Here is a 27,207-nt window from a genome sequence, read left to right as displayed (position 1 = left end):
TTTTCTTCTTGCTTTATCTTCCCTGGGCCCTATTTTCTAAGTGGCTTCACACCCTCTAGGCTTCTATCCAAATATCTAGCTTTCACAACGATGAAGGAAGAAAAAAGGAACTCACACAAGGCCTCCTCAGAAATTTCTCCAAATTCACAATATGGTTGGACATCCCCATCTCTCTTGCTTATCTTATAGCAAAAATATGTTGAAATGACAATTCTATCCCTTTAGTAACAAAAGTAAAATACCCATTATGTCCCAAAAGGTAAAAAGTCTAATCTACCCTCCAAAAATAATATCTTATATAGCAAATAAATGTCCATTATCTAATCACAAGCTAAAATGTCCAAATCATCAAGTAACATAATAGAACTAACTGACAAAAGGGTCCAATATAATCCAACCATCGGATGACCCCATGATGGGACACAAGACGATCCAATGGATGGACAATCATGTAAACCATGATCAACGGTGAGATGATCTCTAAATATGATCCATGTCATCCATGCTTTTCTAATGCTCACTGATGACCACTGGTGATCACCATTAGTTGCCTAGCCAAAGTAAAAGTGTTGATGCAGCCTGTCGACGCCTACGTCTTTGATATGTACGGAGTGGTGGTGTGATGTCCACATCATCAACCAACACTCCTATTACGTTCATGAGAGTGATGACGCAGGTGTTGAGGCCCTTTATGGGTAAGTTCCTGGTAGTGTATTTTGATGACATCCTTATTTATAGTAACCTCCAAGGAACAACAACATCTTCACCATTTGGGGCAAGTTTGCAAGGTCCTTAGGACAAATATTATATGCCAACTTGAAGAAGAGCTCTTTCATGTTATACAAAGTTATCTTCTTAGAGTTCATTGTTTCCTTTGAGGGCATGTCTGTAGACCCCGAGAAAGTCAAGGTCATAGTAAGTTGTCCTGAACCTGCGTAGCTTCCATGGGTTAGTTACCTTTTATGGGCGGTTCATTCAAGGCTTTAGTTTCATTATGGTTCCCATCACAGATTGCATTAAGAAGGGAGAGTTCAAATGGACTAATGTGGTCTCCAAAGTGTTTAAAGAGATTATGGGCAAGATTATTGAGGCTCCTGTCATGCACCTTCTTGACTTCTCTAAAGTCTTTGAGGTTGTGTGTGTCGCATCTAGTGTGGGTATATGTAGAGTATTTAGCCAGGAGGGACACTATGTCACATATTTTAGTGAAAATTTGAATAAAGTGAAGCAACGATATTCTACCTATGACAAGGAGTTTTATGCGATAGTTCAATACTTGCAACATTGGTGACATTATTTACTCCCACGAGAGTTTGTCTTGTTTTTTGACCATGAGGTTTTACGATACCTCAACTCCCAAAAGAAATTAAACCCAAGGCATGCCAAGTGGGCCGAGTTTCTCCATGAGTATACTTTTGTTGTTTTGAAACACAAAGTCAGGGTTGAGAACAAACTTGCCGATGCCCTTAGTTGTAGAGTGGCATTACTCCAATCCATGAGCGTAGAAGCCACTGGGTTCGAACAATTGAAAGGATAATATTCCGCATGCCCAGATTTTGGAAGAGTGTGCATGTCACTTTTGGAGGACCAGTCGATGAGTGATAGTGGGCTTGTCTTGATCGATGAATTCTTAATTAAAGGTGACAAACTTTGCATTTCCCGCACTTCCCTCTAGGATTTTCTAGTTTGAGAGCTTCATAACAGTGGAGTAGCTGGTCATTTTGGTTGAGGTAGGACTATTTGTCTTCTTGAGGATAGATTTTATTGGCCCAACCTCAAGCGAGACGTGACCGAAATCATCGGGAAATGTAGGACTTGTCAACTGGAAAAATAGAAAAGGCAAAACACTTTATTATATATGCCTTTGCTAGTGCCACACACTTCGTGGCAAGATATCAGTATGAATTTCATGCTCGGGCTTTCTAAGACAAAAAAGCACGATTCCATCTTTTGTGGTGGTGGACTGTTTTTTCTAAAATGGCCAATTTTCTACTATGCTCTAAAATGTCTAATGCATCCAACATTATGAAGCTATTCTTTGAGGAGGTAGTTCGCTTGCATGGATTGCCCCAAAACCACTGTGTCTGATAGAGATGCGCGATTTATGAGTTATTTTTGGAAGGCACTTTGGCATATGATGGGTACAAGACTTCAGTTGTCATTGGCATACCACCCTCAGACTAATGGTCAAACAGAGGTGGTTAATTGAAGCCTAGGAAATCTATTGCGGTGTCTTGTGGGTGACCATATTTGGACTTGGGATTTAGTATTTCCAGTTGCAGAGTTTGCCTACAATAGTTCAGTCAATAAGACAATAAGTATGAGTCCTTTTGAAGTAATGCGTGGTTACAAGCCTAGGAAGCTTATAGATCTCATTCCCATGTCAGTCTCCCATAGACCATCAGAGTCCGTAGATGCATTTGCATGACATATGCATGATTTGCATATTGAAATTAGAAAATGGATTAATGTGAGCAAAGAAAGGTATAAAATATTTGCTGACTCTCACCTTAGGTTCAAAGAATTTCAAGTAGGCGATAAAGTGATGATAATGATAAGGCCAAAATGGTTTCTGTAAGGAGCCATAAAGAAATTACACGCCCGCAATGCTGGACCATAAAAGATATTGAAACAATTAGGTCCCAATGCGTACATTGTAGATCTTCCATCTAGTATGGGCATTAGTTCTACATTCAATGTGGAAGATCTTGTGTCTTTCTAGGGCCCTTCCCCTAATCCTCATATGGACCTAGATGATGACATACCCGACCTGTCCCATGACCCTTGGCTATTACCAAATCCCTCTTCTTAGCCTTTGTTGCCTTTGCCATCTATTCTTATGAGAAGAGAAGAGATAAGAGATATTTTGGATGAGCAAGTAATTTCCACCAGACGTGGAGGATTTCAGAAGTATCTGGCCAAGTGGAAGAACAAACCAGTGTCAGATTGCGTGGATTGTAGAGATAGAGTTTCAACAACTCGATCCGGATCTCTTAGAGCATTATTGCAGCTTTATTTCATTAGAGGAGAATTCTTCTCAGCTAGGGGGAGTTAATGAGGACATCCGAGCACCTTACATGATATACCAGAGGAGGAGGAGATCAACTCTAGTTTCACTTTGGCTTGGTGACCACTACATGGGCCTAGGTGGGCCACATTTAAGACCCCACATGCATGATCGTTCATCTTCGACGACCCTACACTAGGAAGATGCATGCGGGTTGCTTATTGAAGAGTTTGGATTGTTGGATTGCGAGGACACGCCGATTGGACGATTGGATCTTGAGGACGCTTCGATCGGACAGTTGGATCATTGTGATCGTAGATTACATTGATCGTAGACTTTAGAATGTTTTAGATTTATTTAATTTATTTACTTGATTTTTTATGTTGGATTTATTTTGATATTTAGTTGGATTTTGGGTATGTTAGACATTTTACACTAAGTAGGGGCAATTGTGTGAGACTTCTTATCTGAGAGCGCCTTTTTGTAAAAAGTCTTCCCTAAGACTATATAAGGGTTGAACGGCCACCCCTAGGGTATGATTTGATGATTTAAATGAAAACTCTTTGCTTCCTTTGAAGTTTTCTCTTCCCGTGAATGGAGGTTGATAGTGTGATGCTAATGTGTGAAGCCTAATCTTTCCTTTCTTATTTCCCTTTGAAAATGTATCTCTCTTGTTTTTCTCATCTTCTTCTCAAATTCTTCTTTTATTTTACTTTTCATCTCTAAAACCTAAACCCATTGCCCAAAACCCATCTTCTCTTATCCCTCTCTCCACCAAAACCCAACCCATCCTATTTCCTTTAAGCCCACACGTACAGGCTGCCTGTCTGTACAAGCCAATCTGTTCGGCTATACAGATATGGCCATACAACCGTGCGGTCACCCACCTACTCTCTCTTTTCTTCTTCTGTCTCGTCGATCCTTCTTCATATCCTTTAAACCTTAGCCTAAAACCCTAATTCCTATTCATTTATAAACCCTAGTTGTAATTTTCTGTAAAATCCTAGATTTTCTGTACAAGCCCTTATCCCTAATTCCCTATGAAACCCTAATCCCCTATTTCCTGTAAAATCCTAGATTCACTAATCCTTCCGAAGCCCTAATTCCTTTCAAATCCATAACCTTACATACTCAAAACCTAACCCTAGATTCTCATATCCTTAACCTTAGAGAGACCAAATCAGCCCCTTTGAATTAGGCCTAAGCCTATGCTAAAGTGGAAGTTCTACTTTCCATTGATCCTTTGAAATCCATGTTTTATATGGTTTAGTTTATTGTGGATCGTGATTTAGCTTGAAATCTGAATTTTATTGTTTATTTATTTTCTTAGATTTATGGTAGGTTAGTATATCTTATGCTTTGAATTGCTCTTTAATTCGTTGATAATTTCTTTGCATCATATTTAGTCTAGATCATGCGTCCTGCATCACATATGTTCTTTATTAGCTTGTACATTTTTCTGCAGACAAGTGGTGGCAAAGGAGGCTCTTATATCTATGACATTCACTATTGGGTTGGAAAAGATTCAAGTCAAGTATGCTTCTACTTTTATTAGTTCCTTACAAAGTCAATGCTTGCACAAGTTATGCTCTCTCTTATCATTTTAGCTTACGGAATGATGGTAGGATGAAGCTGGAACTGCAGCAATCAAGACGGTGGAACTTGATGCAGTTCTTGGAGGCCGTGCAGTTCAGCAAAGGGAACTTCAAGGTCATGAATCTGACAAGTTTTTGTCGTACTTTAAACCATGCATCATTCCACTAGAAGGGGGTTTTGCTTCTGGATTCAAGAAATATGAGGAAGAGAAGTTCGAAACACGACTCTATGTTTGCAGAGGAAAACGAGCTGTCAAATTGAAGCAGGTACCAGTTCTTGATTTGAGTATATGGACATCATTTGATGTTGAAGAGGAAAACACGGCTCTATGTTTGCACTTGCAGAAGAAAACGAGCTGCCAGGGGGTAATGATGCTTCTTGTTTGGTCATGCAGGTTCCATTTTCTCGCTCTTCACTGAATCATGATGATGTGTTTATCCTGGACACTGAGCATAAGATTTATCAATTTAATGGCGCAAACTCCAATATCCAAGAAAGAGCAAAGTCTTTGGAAGTAATTCAGTATTTCAAGGAAAAGTACCATGAGGGAACGTGCGATGTTGCAATCATTGGTGAGGATATCTTTTACAATTTTGATTATTTTTTAATCAACTTGTTTGTATCTTTTGCTGCCTTTTCTGCTTTTACTTATGATGATTTTGGTGTTCCAGATGATGGAAAGCTTGTAGCCGAGTCAGATTCAGGTGAGTTCTGGGTCCTTTTTGGTGGTTTTGCACCCATTGGAAAAAAGGCTGCAAGTGAAGATGACGTTACCCTGGAGACTACACCTGGAATGCTTTATAGGTAATTTAATTTCATTACGTATCATTAGTGCAGATAGGAGGATCCCAATGTATCTGTCAGATCATATTGTGATAACGAGAAATTTATTGTTGTCACTTGTGAGATTTTTTTTTTTTTCTTGTTATTAGTGGAATTGTTGCCTAAATGCACAAAATACATTGCCCCACTTCCTTTCTGAAAATTAACTTAGAATAACATATCTTAGTTCCATTAATGGACCTTTTATTAACTGCATTCCTGTGCTGATTGCACAGAAGACACGTACATTATGTTTCCAAATATCACTACATGTATTTATTTATGCTTGAATACTTCAGCTTAATTTGTATGTTTTTTTCTTTGAGCTCTTAATTTTGTTTTCTTCCTTGTTTATTTTTGAAGTTCAATATATGTTTTGTTGGGATGTGAACGATTCCTTATGTGCAGTCGAGTATTACTGGATGTCTGTTTTGAGGAAGAAATAGACAGAACAATGTTGTGTTTCCTGAAGTTCAATTTTTTTTTTTTCCCCTGAAGTTCATTTATTACAATTATCATTTTATGGAAATGCATCAGTTTTTGGTTGAATAATACTGTCACTGGCGCAAATAATCTGCATGAGGAACTAATTTGTCATGGCTGCTTCCTGTAGTATTGCCGATGGCGAGGTGAAGATGGTAGCTGAAGGTCCACTTACCAAAGCAGCATTGGAAAACAACAAATGCTATTTGCTGGACTGTGGGGCTGAAGTATTTGTCTGGGTTGGCCGAGTAACACAAGTGGAGGAAAGAAAAGCTGCAAGCCAAGCTGCTGAGGTGTGCCTTAATGACAATTTCCTTCTGTTTGTACAAGTGGATGCCCTCAACTTCAGTAATTTTATTTATTTATTTTTCAGGAATTTATTGCTAGTCAAAATCGACCAAAATCCATCCGCATAACCCGGGTAATTCAAGGGCATGAGACACGTTCGTTCAAGTCCAATTTTGAGTCTTGGCCCATGGGCTCAGGGACTTCTGGTGCAGAGGATGGAGGAAGAGGAAAAGTAGCAGGTAGTAATGAGTTTTATCAGTTAAAAGCTGAACATCAATCTTTTTCAGGAATTGTTTTAACATACCCATCATTTTGGGGTTATGTCAGCTATGCTGAAGCAGCAAGGAGTCGATGTCAAAGGAATCGCGAAAGGTGCTCCTGTAAATGAGGAAGTCCCCTCGTTACTTGAAGGAGGTGGAAAAATTGAGGTCAAAATGTTACCTTCATGTTGTCAGTCTCTTCTGTTGGAATTGCTTGCTTATTTATATGTCGCATTTACAATCAAAGCAGCTAATTACATTTCCAGAAGAATGATAGCTGTTTTTTTCTTCAGGTATGGCGCATCAATGGCAGTGCAAAGACCCCAGTTCCCAAGGAGGAGATTGGCAAATTCTATGCTGGAGATTGCTACATTATTCTTTACACATATCATTCTGGTGATAAGAAAGAAGATTACTTCTTATGCTGTTGGATGGGGAAAGACAGTATTCAGGTAATTACTTGCTCAGAACAAAGTTTGAAGATGTGAAAGAGTCCTCTTTCAGCCTCAAAGGCAAGGTCCATGCCAGGTGGTATTAACAAAAGGGCTTTCTCATTTTTGTTTGAGGTTGCAAATGCTCTTATCCTTGAGAAGCGAGGTCTATGTCATTAGGAAGTCCATGCCTCCTACCTGTGGAAGCCATTAGTAGCTTCATGGCTTGTCTACCTTTACGTTTTTATTTATTTATTTTTCCTCTTTCCTGTTTGCAAACCTAATTTATGACTTGGCAACAAGGTTTAAAGTCGTGTGGTTTTTCAATCCATGCAGAACTATGTTAAAGTTCAATAGGTTCACTTGCTTTCCCATCTGACCATTCAGTAGATTGACACTTGACACTTCTTGGATTGGCTGTAGAGAAAATCCCACTGAGTGACCGTTTCATAAAAAAGAAAATCTCACTGAGAGACTCATCCTGACCGCCCGATCTGTTGCCTACTTGATCTTGGTTAGTTGTCCATAAAATTTCCTCTAGTTTTGCCACTCAGGATTACTGTGTTTATTGTCATCTATGTAAAGTGGCCTGTCCAAGGAGCAGTGCATCGGTTGATTGGTCTGGATCAATGACCGCAGCATGGTCTGTGAATGGGGTATGGATGGGGGCCATGGGGCACACACCATACACCTTAGTGATGCAACAGCTTGTGATAGTGTAATTAGCAAAAAATGGTCCAACACATAGAATAATGGAAATGACAGACATCATTCAACAGAGAACTGCTGGTAGAGTTGATAAGGTGCTTGCCTTTCAGCAGGAGGTTGTAGGTTCGGCCCCTTACAATCAGTGCACGAGTAAATGTGGTCCACCAAAATGCAGTGCATCATTTTTGTAGTGTGGCCCATCAGAAGGGCAGCACATTCGTTGAGGGGTCTGGATTGATTACACATTATGGACTGGTATATTGAAGTTGAAACCATATACTTTCGCATTGCATCATTGTGGCCATGTAACAAGTAATGTTTTAAAACTTGGATTACAGCCTGACCTGTTCCTGTTAGCAGCTCAATCAGAACTGGTCCAATTGCTGGTTCAACCAGTGTGACCCGTGATGTTTACGTAAAATAATAGGTCTGACTATGCATCAAAAAATGGCTGTTAGAGTGGATAAGATGCTTACATTATCCAAGAGCTTATAGGTTCGACCCCCTACCATGGATATATGAATTTTATCGATTTGATATGTATTTATGTGTGCAAAAAACTCATTTGACCTCTTGACCCGTCTGGTCCAATTGGATGAAATGCTTGGCCCTGATGGTTGAAACAATACCTCACCCAAAACAGGTTTTTAGTGATTTGACCCTCTTTGTTGGCCGGTTGTGAGGTTCAATCCAGGTTTTAAAACACCGACAACAAGGACATTCCATTTTGTTTTTAGTTGTGCCATATCATACAAGTCTGAGTTAAACAGGTCATATAAAAACTAATTTATGTTTAATTCATTATTATCTTTTATTTGGGATTTTAAAGTATAATTGATAAATGTTGTTTTTAATTTTTAATTTTTTAATTTATTTTTTATATAAATTGATTTATTGGGAATTTTTAACGGTTATTCATTGAGACTTTTTTGACATATAAATAACACAATATGCTAGTGAGATATAGTATTTTACTATTTCCATATTTTTGATAGGCATGATTAGATGTGCCTCTCTTTTTTTTTTTTTTCAAACCTTTAGGTCCTGTTTGGATTACCAATTACCATGGTAATGTAAGGGAAAAGTGTCATCATGATGATTTTACCATCGCCAACCAAACACGGGAATCATCGGTCAAATGCAGATATTTTTAGGAGACGGGTAAAAGAATTTGTAATCATTGCACTTTTTCATGGCATTACTGTGGAAATCTCAAATCCAAACAGAAACATAAATGTATGAATTTGATCATTTGACATTAATGGAAAAATGCCATCGTTACAATATTACTGCCTATAAAAACAGGAGAATCGGTGGTCAAATGCAGATGTTGTTAGGAGACAGGTAGAAGAATTTGTAATCATTGCACTTTTCTTTACATTACCATTGTAATTGGTAATCCAAACTGGCCCACAATCTGCTATGTTCTTTCTTTGTCCAATGCTGACACATGCCTGTTGCCAAATTAGATAACATCTTGTTTTTATTGCTTAAAAGGTGCGTGAGTATCAATTGTTGACTGTCCAATTAACTGGCCACCTCTTGAATGGTTCATAGCATGAATTTGCATGAATTTGATTATCCCAATTGTTCAAATCATAGGCTTTACTTTTTGGTGTTCATCATGGGTCCACAAAATGACTACTGATTGCGAAGGTTAGGGGCATCTAAGATGAGTGTGAATCTTGGACAAAATCTTTATCCAAGTAATGAAGAATATATATTTAACAGATTGGGTGTTTGTATGTCTCATTATGGAGATTGTTCGACATGGTTCTTCTTTGTTTGCAATGCCAGTGAAGATTGCCAATAAGGTGGAGTCTATCCAAAGGAATGTGTATCCAATGGAACTTCTTATGGGAAGGAGGGGGAAGAGCATATATTTCATCTGATGAATTGGGATGAAGTTCAAAGGCTGAAGAAACAAGGGGGGATTGGGATTATTAATATTAATGAACAAAACTGGGTGCTACTTGGATAGTGGTGGAGATATGGTAATGAACTGAATGATTTATGTATGAATTCCTTCTCTAGCAAATATAGATTGTTGCAGAGAGGGTGGTTTTGAGGGGAGAGTAGGCTTGGACTTTTGAATGGGGGTGCGGCAGCGGCTGGCTGATATAGTACAATCCAACCCTTTCGTTTCCTTAACGGACCGATTCACCCCGATATTGCATAAAGGTGGTGGCCAATACACTTACAATAAGATTGATACGGCCATATCGTAATATATTTTCAAAACGATGTGTTGAAACAATGGATGGGAAATTTTGATGAATGATTGGCCTCCCAGATATTTACTTTTGTGTTGGCAAATTGAGAATTACGTTGATCATCTTTCCTTGATTGTTCCATTCCTCGGATATATTGTGTTACTTTTTTGTATGTTTGGCATAGAATGGTTCTGAATAAGTTGTTGATGGATCTTACTGAAGGGTGGACAAGAGGTCGTTTATGGTAAGTGGAATCTTTATATGGCAGATGCTGCCTTATGCAATTTTATGGTGGATGTGGAAGGAGAGAAATTGCAAGACTTTTGATAACAGGATTTCATCTGTAGGAGTCATCAAAAGAATAATTTCTACTTTGGTTATTGATGGGGCCATTGTTCCTTCTTCCAGAAATTGGTGGCATAGTTTGTTCGAGATTGGAAAAGGGTGATGGATGGTGGTAACACTTAATTCTCCCGAGTCCATGGGTTTGGTGGGATTCCTTTAAGTAGCTGACTAGCTGCTCATTTCTAGCTTTGGCTAGTTGTTTTTGCGAGCTAGTTCACAACATCTGGTGGGCGTTTCTCAGAGTTATGAGGGGGACATTATTTGTTTGTTTGCTTTGTTTGGTGTGGTACCTTCACTTCTAGCCTCTTCTATCCTTGCTTTCTGTTATGGCTTGTTGTTCTATTGCTAAGGTTTCTGTCTTTCACAAAAAAAAAAAGAAAAGAAAAAAAGCACACTAGGGTAATCCCTAAACACCAATAATCAATTTACACACACACACACACACACACGGGTCCCTATCTACTACAATCCACTTTATTGTAAGTTTTTTGGAATAGATGACCTCTGTGGGCCCCACCATGATGTTTGCATGACATCTTCTCCGTTCATCATGTTTACCTCTTCAAGTTTTCTTTGGTGCCTAAAAATCAGCCTAGTTAGACACTTGGGTGGGCCACACTAAAGGGAACAGTGGAAAAAATCTAAAACCTCTACATTCTGTTGGTGTGGCCCACCTGAGTTTCAGAATGTCCTGATTTTTGGCCACATGGCCTAACATCAAAGGGTGTGTCTCATGGATGGGGTGGATCTGGTGCATGGATGCGGATTGGGTACTAACCCCCACCAGGACCTGGCTAAGGGGCTCTGTGGGGCCCACCTTGATGTATGTGTTTTATCCATGCAGTCCATCCATTTTGATAGATCATTTTAGGACATGAGCCCAAAAAGTAGGCAGATTGAGGGCTCAAGTGGACCACACTACTGGAAACAATGGGAATTGAATGCCTTCTATTGAACACCTCTTGGAGGCCACAAAAGTTTTGGATCAAGCTGATATTTATGTTTTCCCTTCATCCAAGTCTATGTGACCTTATGGACAGGTTGGATGGCAAATAAACCTCATGGTGGGCCTAAGGAAGGTTTCAATGGCTGTCATCATTGTCACCATTTTTTCCTATAGTGTGGTCCACTCAAGCCTTTGATCTGCCTCCTTTTTGGGCTCATGACCTAAACTGATCCGTCAAAATGGATGCATGGCGTGAATAAAACACATACATTACGGCGGGCCCCACAGATCCCCTGCCAAGACCGTCCGTCTCTAAATACGTCCTGGTGGGGGTAGTATCTCTAATGTACACATCATGGTGGGGGTCCACGGAGGTCATCTCTATGGTAAGTTTTTGGTTGAGTTGACTCCACAGGATTATTTTCCTATCTATTTGTGTTTGGGTTTGATGCCATTTGGCATAAGAAAAAATTAGGGTTGGAAATCTGTCTTCTTTTGATTTCTTTCTCCATCATATTTTAGGATATTTCTTGACTAAGTCCAAGGGATGGTATATGGATAGTTATCAAGTAAAATATTGAAGAGATTGCCATGCTCTTGCATGTCATAGTGGGATAGGAAGAGCATATTTGACAACTATCAGTCCCCAAACAGAGGGTCTGCATCATTAGAAATAATTGCAGATGAATGTATCTTTTGGATCCATTGCACATCATATACCATTTAGCAAATGGTATCAATCCTACAACTACAAACCTTTGATGGATGTAGTTTGATGATGACAGCAGACTCTTTCCAAATAGTGGACCAACTCTTGGATGAGCATAAGCCTATTTGCCTCACTGATTTGAAGTTCATTAACTATCAAATACACCAGTTTTTGGACGGTCAGAAAAATTCCATGTTGAAAAAAGAATATTGGCTGAATGGTTAGAGACAGTCGTTTGCTGCAACTTTTGGCCATTTGTATACATGAGGTTGCTTATTGGTTGGTTGGTCTGGATTGATTAATACATACACTGACTTTATAGGCTGCGAGGTTGATGCCATTTACTAAATGGTGTAAGTTGCAGTGCTTATTTTCTGTTGCCTCATGGAAATAAAGGGTAATTTAGTTCTGTCGATTACAATATTTTCTTAGATCTCCCCATTCATCCTATTTCTTCTATTCTCTGTATGTGTGTGTATATATATTATTAATTAAAACTCCATCTAAAAGCTTATACTTGTACAGGCGCATGCTACTAGATCTTCCTCTACGATAATTCACATTTCTTATGCTTTCAAGTTTCTACAGTGTTGGTGCAGAATATGCTATCTATAGCTATCCTGCTATCATGCTTTGAGGTTTTTATGCTATCATAGCACCTTAAATGAATCAAAAGCAGCTGATGCATGTTCTAGGAACAATAATGTTTGCATATTCAGAGCACCATACTAATTGACATAACTCCCTATCTAATCAATATATTTTTATTCACATTATATCATGCATTCCTCTCCTTCTACTGATTTGGTCATATAATATCCTTGAACTTCAACATTCTTTTGTTGGAGTTTTTGCTCTACATCTTTTACTTTCAGTCTTGTTTTGCTTATATGGGATCCATCTCAGCCATAATGAGGATACTATGATTATATTACTCTCTTCTAGGAGGATCAAGTGATGGCTGCTCGATTGGCTAATACAATGTCAAATTCCTTAAAGGGGAGACCTGTTCAGGTATCATGTCATTTTATCTTTCCATAAGTCAAGGAAGTGATTATCTTTAAGACATGGCTTACAAGGGCTCCTTGCAGGGCCGTATTTTTCAAGGAAAAGAGCCACCACAATTTATTGCACTCTTTCAGCCTATGGTCATCTTGAAGGTACTATCTTTTGGTCTTATGTTATGTGGTTATGTTCTTTTCTTTTCATGGAGATTGATCCACTAACCTTGTTAATAAATTTTTGAAAGGGCCATTTGAAGCTGTTTAATTTGAAGGTTAATTGATGCAGTCTATCTATTTATTTAAGATAACTGCTCCACTTTTTTGCAGGGTGGAGTCAGCTCTGGTTACAAAAAGTTTGTAGCAGAGAAGGGTTTGAATGATGAAACTTATGCTGCTGATAGTGTTGCGCTGGTCCAAATTTCTGGTGCTTCAGTGCATAACAATAAAGCAGTTCAAGTTGATGCGGTATGGAAACATTGTAATAGTGTTTTCTTTATTGCACTATGGCTAGACTTCACTTTTTTTTCCCCTGTAATTGTTGAATATGGTGAGTGATATTCTTTACTGATACTTTTCTACATTGGCATCCTCAATTGTTTTCATATTTTAGGGTTTTAAGGGTGTATATCTCTATTGACTGTTGTATCCTTATCTATTGCAGTTGTAATTCTTTATGAACTAGTTTTTCTTAAAAGGGTGAACAATATTAATCTCGTTGTGGGCAATGATGAAATTAGTTCTTTGTTATCCATAACTTTTGACAACCATGCTACAAGGGGATCTGTTTCCAAGGATATGTGTGTCGATGCAGACAGGACACACTTCATTTGACACTGATATTATAGTAGAAAATGGATTCATTGGCATGGAAGGGGATACAGTTGTTCATTATTCATACGTAGCTAACAAAATAAACAAAGATAAATAGAGAATAGGGTAAAAACGGTGAATACTTTGAACATTAATGCTATCAACTAATATCTAATACAGGTTATACAACTTTCTGTTGTTAATTACAATTAGATCAGAATTTTATTTTATACTATATTTTGGGATACTTTATCTCTAAAAAATTGCACACAATTAGTTCTATGATTTGCTAAAAGTATGCATTATTGAAGGGACATGGGAAGGGTTTTCAATCAATATAAAGGGCATTTTTAGGTAATTTACAAGATGAAACCTTGTGCTTAAAGCAAAGGTATCCATCAAAGAGACCTACATGTTACAGCTGATTCTCCTTCCCCCTTTCTCACTTGCAAATCATTTCTTCTCTCTCCATGTGTGATATCTACTAGTAGCTGTATATGACAGTGTATGTGGTTTTGTACATTATTTGAAAGCTGTAACAAAGCCACTTTTAAGTTCATGTTTGTTTTTTCATTGAAATTTTGTACTACTAAAATTTCCATATATCTAGTGTTGAGAAGGTTCCAATTTATAATTCTAATTAATTATTAGATGCATGAATTATTTGATAATAGTCAAGCAGGAATGAGTTTATATTTTCCATTCAGTATTAATCAAAGTACAACTCTTTTAATTTGGATACTCCATGCTAAATCTTTTGCCTGTATATGCCATTTCTCAGCATATGATGTTTTTTCATTAATGAAATATTTAAGCATGTTGCCTGATTGGCATTTGAAGTTCAACATTTTATACTGTATTCCTCATCTTGACATTCTAGTCGATGGAAGAATTCATATGTCGTGTCTCAGCCATGGTATTAAAAGGCGGTTATGTTACGGCCGTAAAGGCCGTTATGTAAAGGAAAGGTCACTCCCGTTACACGATGTGGGTGTGACTCAGTTCATTATGAAAAACAATGGGCCATGTAGGACCATTTCGGCATCGTTCAAACATGGAGGAGGTTTAGAAACTAAGTTTAAACTAGATGTAAGATTATTTTGAGGATCAAAACACAAAATTGAGTGGGATTTGATGAACTGAAGTGGAGTGCACCATATTGGGAATATTGAAAGGGGTAAACAATCACCTCTTTTTCTTCATTTTTCCATTTTCATTTTGTAGTACTAATATATTATAGGCCCTAATCCACCAATTCATGCTTAACTTCTGTTCAAAGCCTAAATAGTGCTTACATAATGGGCATATAATTGTGCCATCAATTCATCATTACTCATAGTCTTATAATCTTTATTATATATGATATTAGATATTTAGAAGCCTAAATATGTAGTGCTACTGTTTTAGAGTCAATCTCAGGTTAATAGTATCAGGCATCCTGAGAGGCCGAGACATGATTCTTACCAAAGAATGGCCTGTTACACCATCAAATACATGTTCGAAACCAGAAAAGAAAATTTTTTCCTGATCCTCACATTTTTCTGAATTTTCCAATATATTTTATATATTTTTTCCTTAAAAAAAAACTTATGAGCATTACGTGGCTGTACCAGCCGTTAAAGGGCCGTAATGGCTGTTATGGCCCGTCTTAATTGTTTTACAGCCGGCCGTTATCATTACCGAATTGCTTGGTCTCAACATGTGAGTTTTTTGCATAATTGCATGACATTCTGCATATAAGATGAACAACAAAGGATTCCTTAAATCCTTATCTTCTTTAGAATTTACTTGGACTCCGTGGTTTTTATCTTCTGTCATGGCAAAGATTTCTATGTGAATGTTTATTATTTGCTTGAGATATCAAGTCTCTTGCAGCATCAATGCCAGAAAAGAAAGTAATATTTATTTATTTGTAAAATGTTTTCAGTTTCGATGACATCAATTTATTTTCCAATACAGGTCGCAACATCCTTAAGTTCTACTGATTGTTTCGTGTTGCAATCTGGCTCTTCAATTTTCACCTGGCATGGAAACTTAAGTACATTTGAGCAACAACAGTTGGCAGCAAAAATTGCTGAATTTTTGAAGGTATGTTCTTTATGATGTAACCTGTAATTGCATCGTTCATTCCTTCCTGGTTTTTAACTCTCGGGTGTCTAGGAGCTATTGTCCTACCATCGGTTGTGGTTTGTTTGAAGTTCTAGATGGTTTTCTTTGGGTAATGGAGGAGTTCGTCTCTGCAGAGCTTTACCTGTCTTGAATTTCTTACCAGGATGTGTATCTTTGATCACCAAAGAAAAGATTATAGCTTCTCTGTTAAGACCAACTTCAGTATCAGGGTGTCTTTTGTGAGACATCAAATTTCATGGATGGTTTTTTCTCCTGCTATCAGTTTTTAATTTTTTTGCTTGTAGCTTATAATTCTCTTTAATGTTTCAGCCCGGTGTTGCTTTGAAACATGCTAAGGAGGGAACAGAGAGCTCTGCATTCTGGTTTGCACTTGGCGGGAAGCAAAGTTACACGAGCAAAAAGAGTGCTCAAGAGACTGTTAGAGATCCCCATTTGTACACATTTTCATCCAATAAAGGTGCTGGTTCTCCATATTACTAGTTCTGGCTTTGAGTATTTGAAACTGTTGGATGAAGCTGATCTCTTTTGACTCTTTATTCTTGACCCCATGCTGGTGCCCAGGAAAGTTTGAGGTATGTTCCCAATTCACTTTTAGTGGAATTCTTATTTTCTCTGATTATACCAGTTGCTTATTTTATAGCATTCTTCCCTTCTATTTTTTGGTGGCAGGTTACCGAGGTTTTCAACTTCTCTCAAGATGATCTATTGACTGAGGATATGTTGATACTGGACACACATGCTGAGGTTTTTGTTTGGGTTGGTCAGTCTGTGGACTCCAAAGAAAAGCAAAAGGTTTTTGAGATCGGACAGGTATTCTTTGACCAACAAAAAGGCTTAGAGAATAAATTTGCTCTTATTGCGGATAAAAGAGCATGATCACCTTTTCAAATGACTCCCTTATGTGACTAACTGTGTTAAAGAAATTTCCAGATGTACATAGAACTGGCAGCAACAACAGAAGGGTTGTCTCCAGATGTACCTTTGTACAAGGTGACAGAAGGGAATGAACCATGTTTCTTCACTACATACTTCTCGTGGGATTCTACAAAAGCTACTGTATGTGCTGCATGCCTGGGGCTTCCTCTTCTTTCCTTTTCTCCTTTAACTCTGTCAGTGGAATAATTTGTAGCTTACTTGCAAATACAATTCGGTTTTATTGGGGATTCAAAAAAAAAAAATATATGTGAAAGCAAAATAAAGTCCAATAACTGTGTTATTCATCCAAAAAAATGATAACTATATTTCTTTCAGAGTTGACCTACCTCAAATTGATGTACACATTCATGCAGACGCTTATCAGGTGTGTGGGAGGCTATGTTGGTCCATGCTCACTATTATTACTTGGAAATGTGGTACAGGTGTCATCTATCAAAGTGTCTTAAAGTGTTAGGCATATCAAACTACAAAAGTGTAGGCATGGTAATACTTCATACACAGATAAATAGTCTTTTATTTTCTGGCATGTAGACTATGTCCCCCCTTCACCAATCTTGAGAGCGAGAAGGAGAGGGCTGACTTTAGATGCCATAGAGGTTCGGTCGGTGCACGTTGAGTTGCAGGGTGGTGAGTCACCCGTCAAGATTGCGGTGTTTGGTCGAGCATTCGTACTAGCCTTTAAAAAGTTAGATCAAGCAGAAAATGGGGTTACTTGAATGTTGGGAGATGATGTGACCATGGATGCATTGGTGCCGGGGACCATCGACGCCATCCCATTGCAGGTAACGAGAGGCTCTGGGGAGGAGATGACAGCATACAGTGTCTCCCCAGCCTCCCCGAAGGCGATACAAGTCTGAGCAGTTGGAATGAAGCTTCGATGGATGCTGATATGGGACTAGATCAAAGACATGTTGGAAAGGGTGGGAAAACTGATAGGGTCTCTTACGGGGCTAGCGATAAGAATGTTTAGCCTTATTTCAGTTCATAGAAGAGAGGAATCCAACAACAACACAGGACATAACAATAGAAGCCTAAGAAGCATCCTAAGGGTTGGACAGATATGCCAAGTCTGGAGTCTCAATCAATTATGATTCAGGGCAAAGGCCAGCAATGGGAAGAAAGGAAAAGGGGCGAATGAAAGCTCTGAGTTGGAATGTAGGGGGGCTGGGCTACAAGCTTAAAAGGTTGCAGATCAAAGACGTGCCACAAAGTAAAAGCTCAGTTAGTTATGTTGCAAGAAACTAAATTGAAGCTTTTTGATCGAAAGGTTTTGGATTCGATCTTGGGGTTGAACAATAAAGACTGGGTACTACTCGATGTGATCGGAACCGCAGGAGGGATCGTGGTAGCTTGGAATGGTGTGGTTGTAAAGAGGAGGAATGGTGTGGTTCTTTCTTGGTCTCTGTGGTGTTGAAGGATTCTGCGTCGGGGTTCGGGGGGGCTGTTTGCAGCAGAGATAGTTGCTGTATGAGGAACTCAATGCTACAAAGGAAAAGGTGGATGCTTCCATGTTGTGTCGGTGGTGACTTCAATGTCATCAGATATATTGATCAGAAGTCGAATGGAAACCGCATCACTCGTAGCATGAAGGACTTCAATGGTTGGGTGCATATAAACAAATTGGTGGATATTCCTATGAAGGGTGCCAAATTCACGTGGGTGAATGGGCAGGAAGAAGCTATTTTGTTGCCGATTGATAGAATCTTTGGTTCTTTGGATTGGGTAGAACGATTCCTGCTAGTTCAGCAGTGGGGCCTTTGTAGGCCCATGTCATCATTGGCTGATTAATCTTGAGGTCAACAAGGAGAATCAGAGCCCAAAACATTTCATATTTGAGTTGTAATGGCTGGAAGTGTAGAGATTTTTGAGCTTAATAAAGTATTGGTGGGAGTCTTTTAAATTAAATGGTTATGCTGGTTTGAAATTGTGTATGAAGGTGAAAACGCTAAAAAGAAAATTAAATACTTGGAGAAAAGAGGTTCATGGGAATCAGGAGCCAATGGCAGAAGGTATTTTAAAGGAAATACATGCCATTGATTTGAAGGAGGCAGGGGGAGTGTTGTTAGAAGCTGATAAAGAGATGCAGGCGAAGCTATCCTTGGATTATGTGAATATTCTTAGGAAGAGGAAATTAAGTGGAGACAACATTCAAGGTCTGTTTGGTTGAAGAAAGGTGACAAAAATACACAGTTTTTCCATAGCATTGCAAGCGTGAGAGCGAGGATTAGTAGAACTGAGTCTTGTGGTGAAGGGTAGAAAGGTGGATGAGAAGTCCCAATTTTGTGCAAAGATTTTGCAGTATTATAGGAATTTGCTAAGAAGAGAAAATTTGAGGTGACCAATGTTGGATAATCACACTAGTTCAAGTAACTAGAATGTCCGGAAGTGGAGTCTCTCCAAAGAACTGTTTCCAACGAAGAAATTAAAGTAGTGGACTCTTTGGGGGTGGGACAAGGCGCAAGGATCGGATGGCTACTCCATGCCCCCCTTTTAGACTTTTTGGAACGTGGTTAAAATTTTAAAAGTATTCTTTGAGAGAGGTAGGTTGTCATCATAGTTGGGGCCCCTGCTTATTGTAATTGTCTCAAAAGCCCCTTGGTATTTAGAGATGATGCTAGGGAGGATTGCATTGAATTTGGAGGTGAGAATTTTGGCTATGAAATTTGTAACTCTCCTTGTGTTCTCAGTCATATTCACTGTCGAGTTCTCCCCTCCCTCCCTCTCTCTCTCTCTCTCTCTCTCTCTCTCTCTCTCTCTCTCTCTCTGTGACATCAGGTCTATGCAGTGAGCCACACAGGTCCACAAGAAATTATACTTGTTTATCTACTACTACCCGTCCTCCACAATTTGGAAACTAGTCTCCAATCCTACCTCTATATCACATCCTTCATTAGTTCATATTTGTAGGTTGCCTCCTTAATGTTGTTGGTTGCATCAATGAACCTAAGGAATACCATCCTCCCTCAGTCCCTCTATAGTACAATATGAAGTTGATTATTGATAATGTAGCCCCGTTCACTCATCACACATCAACGTAACCTTGTGTATATCCCACATTGGCCTCAATGTAGATATGTGATTAATGCAGGGGCATTTTCACATCGGGCTCGAGTGGGGTTGCCTGTGGGATGGAAGGGCACACTTAGGGCGGGCGGGGCCCACGGGGGAGGTTTCGTGTTCGAGACCGGGGGTGATTAATGCGCATTTCACACCAGGCTCGAGTGGGGTAGCCTGTGGGATGCGGTGACACACTCGGGGTGGGCGGCTCGTGTGAGGCGGTACCCATGTGATTTAGGGCCCACGAGGGGGGTTTGGCCAAGGCCCTAATCCATGACATGTGGGGCTCGGGCTATGAGATAAAGGGATTGACTTGCCATGCTCTAACAGTTCGAGCTTTTAGAGCAAGTGGTTAATTGTCCTGCATCAAATTGCTATCAGAGTGGGAGGTCTTGTTTCGAGACTCCTCACCGGGGGTGATTAATGCAAGGGTATTTTCACATCGGACTGGAGTGGGGTGGTCTGTGGGATGCAGGGGCACACCCGGGGTGGGCGGAGCCTACTGGGGAGGTTTCGTGTTCGAGACTTCTCACCGGGGGTGATTAATGCGCATTTCACATCGGGCTCGAGTGGGGTAGCCTGTGGGATGCGGGGACACACTCGGGGTGGGTGGCTCGTGTGAGGCGGTACCCATATGATTTGGGGCCTGCAAGGGGGGTTTGGCCGAGGTCCTAACCCATGAGATGTGAGGCCTGGGCTATGACATAAAGGGATTGATTCGCTATGCTCTAACAGTTCGAGCTTTTAGAGCAACTGGTTAATTGTCCTGCATCAGTAATGCTCCATCTCATGCACCAACTCATCTAGGTAACACCCGATAATCTCCTAGGGCAGTGGAGGCTTCTCGCTTAGGCTAACGAGTTGCACTTGTTCGGTCATATGCTTCAAGCAGTGTTTTCAATAGCGCTGTAGCGTAGCTTAGCGAAAGTGCTATGTAGCATACGCAAGTATGGTAATTCCTTGATAGCGTAAGCTACAGGGTATGTAGCATACGCTACATGCAGCGTAGCGTAGTGTGTAGCGTGGCGTAAGCTACCTCAAATCTCATTTTTAAAGGGTTTATTATATATTAGTTTAATACTTATTTTAAAATGGTGATGACTTATACTTATGACACATGGCGCTACATTAAACTAATCCGGACCATCCAAATTGTTGTCCATATTGTACATAGAGCACTTAGATCAATTCAGACCATCTTAATTGTGGTCTATATCATGAACTTGTGATGTTTCAATAAATAAAAAAGAAGTCATACTTGAGATGTCTAAAGGCAGAGAGAGAGAGAGAGAGTTTTTGCATGTAAATAAGTGGTTGATGATCCAGATTCGTAGTCAAGAACTCATAGAAATTATGCATTTTGTAAATTTTATCATATTTTCTATTAGTTTAATTAAAAATATTGAGGATTTTGTAGCTTACGCTACACGCTATAGAGGGCCAAATGCCACGTTATACACTACACATTATTTAAAGCACTGGCTTCAAGTGTAGGCTGATAGTTGTATTAGTTGGCACATGATTCAATGTAAAGAATTTCAATATGAATGACCGCATCTTCTCCCTCACTCCCTTATGCCAGACATTTCTAAGTCGCTTCTGTGTCCCACCCTTCATCGGTGCATTTTGCAACTGAGTGGTCTGGTTGCCACGTGGTTAACCCCCCCTGCCCCTAAACCACTAGCCCTCTATCTACTGCCATCATCATCCCCTAACCATTGCCCTCACCCCCTACTAACCATGGTCCTCTTGCCCTGTGTTTGTGGTATTGATGCAATCAGCCATTATGGTCGAAGAATGAAACTGGGTCGAAACCCTCTCGGTGAGGTTTGTTTGATTTCGTTTTTGTATTTTTTGGATTCAATAAAAGTCATTAATCCATGATTATGCATGTTTTGCATGTACAATCATGGATTTTTTTTGCTTTGATTTCCAAATTTGGGGAAATGGAAGATTCTGTGAGAAATTTGAAAATCTTTTGTTTTTGTCCATTTGAATTGCAAGTAGGGTGTTAAAAAATGATGAACACTACTTTTAGGCCGATCTATGGATATGGGTAGGAGTATGCCTACAGATATAGATATGGCCATGGATATCAGTCATATGACTACAGGTGGATGTGTTTTGAGTCACATAAATACCAAATCTGTATCTAGTTGCCGACCAACACCAAGACAACCTCTATTGTGCACCACACATGAATAGGCTACCCAACTAGTTCGGTGAGGATGAGTAACCACAATACCTGAGAGAGTACCCAAGTTGGTATAATTATAACATAACTTGGATGTAGTAATAGCTATACGTGGAGCGGAACTACTATGGTAGCACTGGCGGAGACCTAGTTGTCAACTTTGAGTCTCGTTGTAACTCTATTTGGGTTTGAGGCATATATTTAGGCACAACAACTATGGTTTTGCTTCTTTTTTAGTTTTTGGATGTATTGTTTGTGTTTTGGTACTTGTATTATATGAACTCTTTTTGGATATAAGGGTATCACTTATGTCAGGCGATGCATGGTTTAGGTCTACATATGATGAAAACTTGTTATGCATACTTGTTCTTTGTAATGTTTAGAGTTCTAAGTGTGTAGTCATGCATGTTTTAGCATCTTGTTAAAGTTTTGTTGAACAATTCCATCATTTTCCCAATGTTTTCCAAACATCGGTACATTCCCTGATACATATTTCTCTTCCAATACAGATATGTTTTTGTATCCAATGTTGTCAAAATCGTTATCGTATAGCAAATCATAATAGGGGTTGAATCATATCGAAACGCAAATCGTAAGCTTTTTTTATGATTTTCTTAAAAATATGAAAAATATAAATAAATCCGAAAAAATTAGAAACTTTAACACTATCATGACATGGTATTACTTAAAAATTAAATGATTCTTATCTTTCCCTTTTTTTCTTTTGCTTTTTTGCCTTTGAAGAAAATTTCCTTAAAAAAATACTAGGATCCTTTAATAATTTATGTTCTTGTTACCTTTCGTGAATGTAGAATCACATTGGAAAGCGCAAAGTATTAAAAATCGGTTACATAACGGCTGTAACGGCTGTTATGTAACTGTAATGGTCATAACCGTTACGCGTTACGGGGTCGAAATGGCCGTTATAGAAAAAATGGCCGTAACGGGCCCATAACGATCCAATAAGAATTTTTTCAAAAAATAAAAAACGGCCGTTACCATTTTGAAATACCTCGGGAAAGCGACATTTGATTTTGTCGATTGACGAAAAAGGATAAGTTGATTTCTAACCATCATTCCACAATACATATAAGTCCACATGATTGTAACCATCTATAAAAACGTTGCAGATAAGTCATACATCAATTTGGTGTTACGACTAGTTAAGAAGTAAGAAATCATAAAATTAGTCTTTACGATTTAACATTGAAGAGAATGTATATCATTAATCTCTTATAAACAACAAAATAAAATAATTTACCTTTTCTAAGTGATTTTTTCTTTTCTTTTCTGAAATGTTTTTTTTTACTAAATGATTCTTAAAGCCCCCACCAATTTAAAAACATAAAAAATGAAGGTCGAGTGAAGCTTAAAATAGAAGGGAACAAGTATAATTTGAATCATAAATCATATGATTCAAATCATAAAATTAGAGCTGGGCATTGGACCGAGTAGGACCGGATTGGGTCCAACCCGATTTGATCTAACATATAGGCAAGCTGATCCGAACTCGATCCGATCCAGGACCGGGTCCAGGAGATCTGACTCGATCCGATCTTTCGCGGTTGGCCTGACCCGAACCCAGTCCGACTCGGTCAGGGAAATCGAGTCGGATTGGGTTGGGCACGATTTAGATTAAAAATTTTAACGGTGAAAATCATTATCCTTGCTGCTATTTTCCATGTGGTCCATTTGAGCCTTAGATATGATTCAACTTTTTTTCAAATGTTCTAAAATGATCATCAAGATTGGATAAACGGTATGGATATAATAAATACATCATTGTGGGGCCCATGTAATTTTCATCTCATTTGAGCCGTTCGTACAACTCGGAGCTCGAGGCGCAGACTCCGCTCGCCTTTGCACGACACGTGGTGCAGACGTGCTGTGCACGAAAGCACAGTGGCGGTGGCTTGCTTAGCAAGAAAGCACAGCGGCATGCTGTGCCGCTGTGCACAGTGCATTGCACTGTATTCACATTAGCAAGTTCTGTGGGTTTGATCATGGGGTATGTGTTATATCCAAACTGTTCATGCATTTGGCAAGCTCGTCTTAAGGCTTGAGACGAAAAATAAGACAGATCTAACTATCAAGTGGACCACGCGAATTGTTTAAGGTGAAAATCATTATCTCTGCCGCTATTTGTGGTGTGGTCCAGATGATCTTTGGATATTATTTATTTTTTGGATAATGCTCTATAATGATCTCTAAAAATATATAAACAGTGTAGATATAATAAATACATCACTGTGGGGCCCATATAACTTTGATCTCCTTTGAACCGTTCGTACAACCCGGAGCTCAAGGAGCGTCAAACGTCACTCATCAGTGCGTCTTCGCATCGCAGGACATGGATTTCCTGCGAAAGGCTTTCGCAGGAAGCTCCTGCGCAAGTATTCTGGGTGGGGCCCACTGCGATGTTCATGAGAAAATCAAACCCGTCCATCTGTTTTTCGATCTCATTTTAGGACACGTGAAAAAAAATAAGGTGGATCCAAAACTCAAATGGCCCACAAGAGATGAAAAAGTGGGGATTTAATTTTCACCATTGAAATATTTATATGGCCATCAAAGTTTTGTATTGGTCTAAGTTTTTAGTTTTCGGTGTTTGCACTTCATCCCAGTAAAAATGCCCTTATAAGCAGTTTGGATGGCATATAAACATCAAGGCAGATCCTAAGAAGGTTTCAACGGTAGGAATTCCTTTTCCCACTATTTCATCTTGTATGGCCTAGTCGAGTTTTGGATCCTCCTAATTTTTGGTCACATATCCTAAAATGAGCTCAAAAAATGGATGGACGGGTTGGATTTCTCATAAACATCACGGTGGACCCCACCTTGCATCCCAGCACAGGAACTTCCTGAGAAAGCCTTCCGCAGCAGGCGACCTACAGTAGCTACATAGTTGGTTTGTACTGAGTAAACTCCGGATCGGGTCTGGTCGGATCAAATCGGATTCATTTGGATCGGGTTTCGGATCGGATCGGTCCGGATTGACCACGATCCAAACTCGATTCGAAAAACATTCGGATCTGAAAGGCCCAACTCGACCCGCATCGATCCAGGCCTTCGGTTCGGATCCACCGGATCGGGTCAGAAATGCCCAGCTCTACATAAAATCGTGGGTTTCATATAAAAATGATTCAAAGGTGGGATTCAAATTGCTTTGCTTAAGATTCGGCTCAAATCATAAATCATGAATCACAAATCATAGGATTTTGACAACACTGTTTGTATCCCAAGGGTGCAATGCATACATCAATATTGATTCTGCAACCACTGCTTCCACCAACCTTAGGTATGTTCCCCTCAAACCTAGGCATAGTCTCCTCAAATTGCTGAATCTCCTCTCTATCCCAAGCTGTTTGCAATCTGCATGGAGGCATGAGCATCCTATCTAAATGCTATCTTGTCATGTTCCATGACAAAATCATCCGGATAGGTGATGTTATCATACGATCCAGAGTTCAATCCTTGGTAGTGTTACCTAATAATAATAATAATAATAATAATAATAATAATAATAATAACGATGTGATAACTCCTCTCTAATCTCCCTATACCTCATACGTGAGAACTACAGGTTCTTCATCTATGTCTTGATCTCCTTTAGAACACTGTGGCAGTCCTATTACAGTAATTCCCTATGAAGGGTTCCTTCAACCTAGACAACCCCCACTCCTCGAAACATGCCAGTGGCAATTACATTTGGACCTTAATAATATGTTCCCTCAAGTGGCTATCCATGTTCCTGCTTGATGTCCCTTGGTCCTTTTCCCGACATTTTAGACTGCCTATACAACAATAGAAAACAATAAGAAAGTTCTTACAAATGGCATTTACGATGTTCAGTTGTTTTTTCAAAATTTCAACAACAACAACAACAATAATAAAATTTAATTATTCAATATTTATTCAACCAAGTAAGAAATTTATGAAACAACTTAATTAGGGTCAGCTACGTAATTAGAATCAGTGTTCGAAGTATCGATATCGCTACAAGTTTCGTTGGCCAGGTATATGGAAACAATATCGATATCGCCAATAATATCGTTGATAACCGGAAATGCGGGGAAACATAGGATCAATAATGGAATCATCAGTGAAACTTTAGGAGATGTTAAATTGTACATATTTGCATATTTAGAAATTAAAAAAAAAAATTGCAAAAAGCATGCATACACAGCAAGTTTCCATTTAATGGGGCCTTAAAAGCATGTGTTGGTGTAAGAAATCAGTCCAACCATCCTCTCCGGCCAATTTAACCATCCAACCTTCCATCCATTGATATTGCAAAATACCAACAACGCATGAAATCATCAACAATTGGAAAGGAAATGAAAGATTGTAGTCTCAATATCTTGCATGTTGCGATATCGATAATATTGAGATATTATCAATATTATAAACGACAAATTGAACACTACATATAGCCATGTGCCCATGGAAAAATTTTGAGATAAAAAAATTCTAATAAACAAAATTTTGATGATATCAATACGTTGGTGATATTATTGAAATATCGTCAATACACTCATGATATTATTGAAATATCGTCAATACACTCATGATACAAGCATTACCTAGAATTTACATAGTTGAAAATATTGGCAATACATTGGCGATATTGATGCATTGACAATACAGGTGATACCTAGAATTTACATAGTTGAAAATATTGACGCTTATATTAACGATATTGATACGTTGGCGATACTAAGCGATACATTGCTAATACCTAGAATTTCTGATACTACCAGCGTTATCGATATCACTACCAGTGTTATTGGTATCGCTGAGCTAGAGATAAAGATAATATCGGAGATAATTCAAACGCTAATTAGAATCTATTATCAACATATATATATATATATATATAGAGAGAGAGAGAGAGAGAGAGAGAGAGAGAGAGAGAGAGAGAGAGAGAGAGAGAGAGGGGAATGCTCACTTGCGCACCTTTGCACATTTGTCTTAGGCAGAAAATCTGAACAGTCCATGTGATGCGGCACCCTTTGAAACTCCGTGGGTCCAATTTTCAGCCTGATCCAAAACTCTAGTGGGCCATAGCAAAGAGAAATGCAAATCAAGGGAAGAAATTGTTTCCTTTTGCCATGGCCGACCATAGTTTTGTATCGGGCCGAAAGTTGGGCTTGTGAAGTTTCAAGGGGTGGCGCATCACGTTGACCGTTCAGATTTTGTGCCTAAAACATGTGTGCAAAGGTGTGCATGGGTGCTCACGTAAGTAGGTGCATAGGTGAGCATTAACAC

The 27,207-nt window shown here is 39.1% G+C and overlaps 1 protein-coding gene across 2 annotated transcripts in view; it reads left to right on the top strand.

Annotated features, from left to right (window-relative positions):
* The window catches only part of LOC131225896 (villin-2), a 55,290-nt gene that overhangs the window by 11,366 nt on the left and 16,717 nt on the right, over positions 1-27,207 (top strand). For both annotated transcript variants that reach the window (XM_058221500.1, XM_058221499.1), the window contains exons 4-19: positions 4,473-4,541; positions 4,633-4,869; positions 4,998-5,175; positions 5,275-5,407; positions 6,039-6,201; positions 6,282-6,435; positions 6,524-6,624; positions 6,750-6,908; positions 12,754-12,822; positions 12,900-12,968; positions 13,140-13,277; positions 15,582-15,710; positions 16,062-16,209; positions 16,314-16,324; positions 16,422-16,562; positions 16,683-16,808. In XM_058221500.1, coding sequence (XP_058077483.1) covers positions 4,473-4,541; positions 4,633-4,869; positions 4,998-5,175; positions 5,275-5,407; positions 6,039-6,201; positions 6,282-6,435; positions 6,524-6,624; positions 6,750-6,908; positions 12,754-12,822; positions 12,900-12,968; positions 13,140-13,277; positions 15,582-15,710; positions 16,062-16,209; positions 16,314-16,324; positions 16,422-16,562; positions 16,683-16,808 — 2,025 coding nt within the window. The remainder of the gene's footprint in view (positions 1-4,472; positions 4,542-4,632; positions 4,870-4,997; positions 5,176-5,274; positions 5,408-6,038; positions 6,202-6,281; positions 6,436-6,523; positions 6,625-6,749; positions 6,909-12,753; positions 12,823-12,899; positions 12,969-13,139; positions 13,278-15,581; positions 15,711-16,061; positions 16,210-16,313; positions 16,325-16,421; positions 16,563-16,682; positions 16,809-27,207) is intronic.

Source organism: Magnolia sinica, chromosome 14 (genome assembly GCF_029962835.1).
Source record: "Magnolia sinica isolate HGM2019 chromosome 14, MsV1, whole genome shotgun sequence".
NCBI classification, from domain to species: Eukaryota; Viridiplantae; Streptophyta; class Magnoliopsida; order Magnoliales; family Magnoliaceae; genus Magnolia; species Magnolia sinica.
The sequence above is the reverse complement of the archived record's forward strand: the minus strand, read 5'-3'. Positions and strand labels throughout refer to the sequence as shown.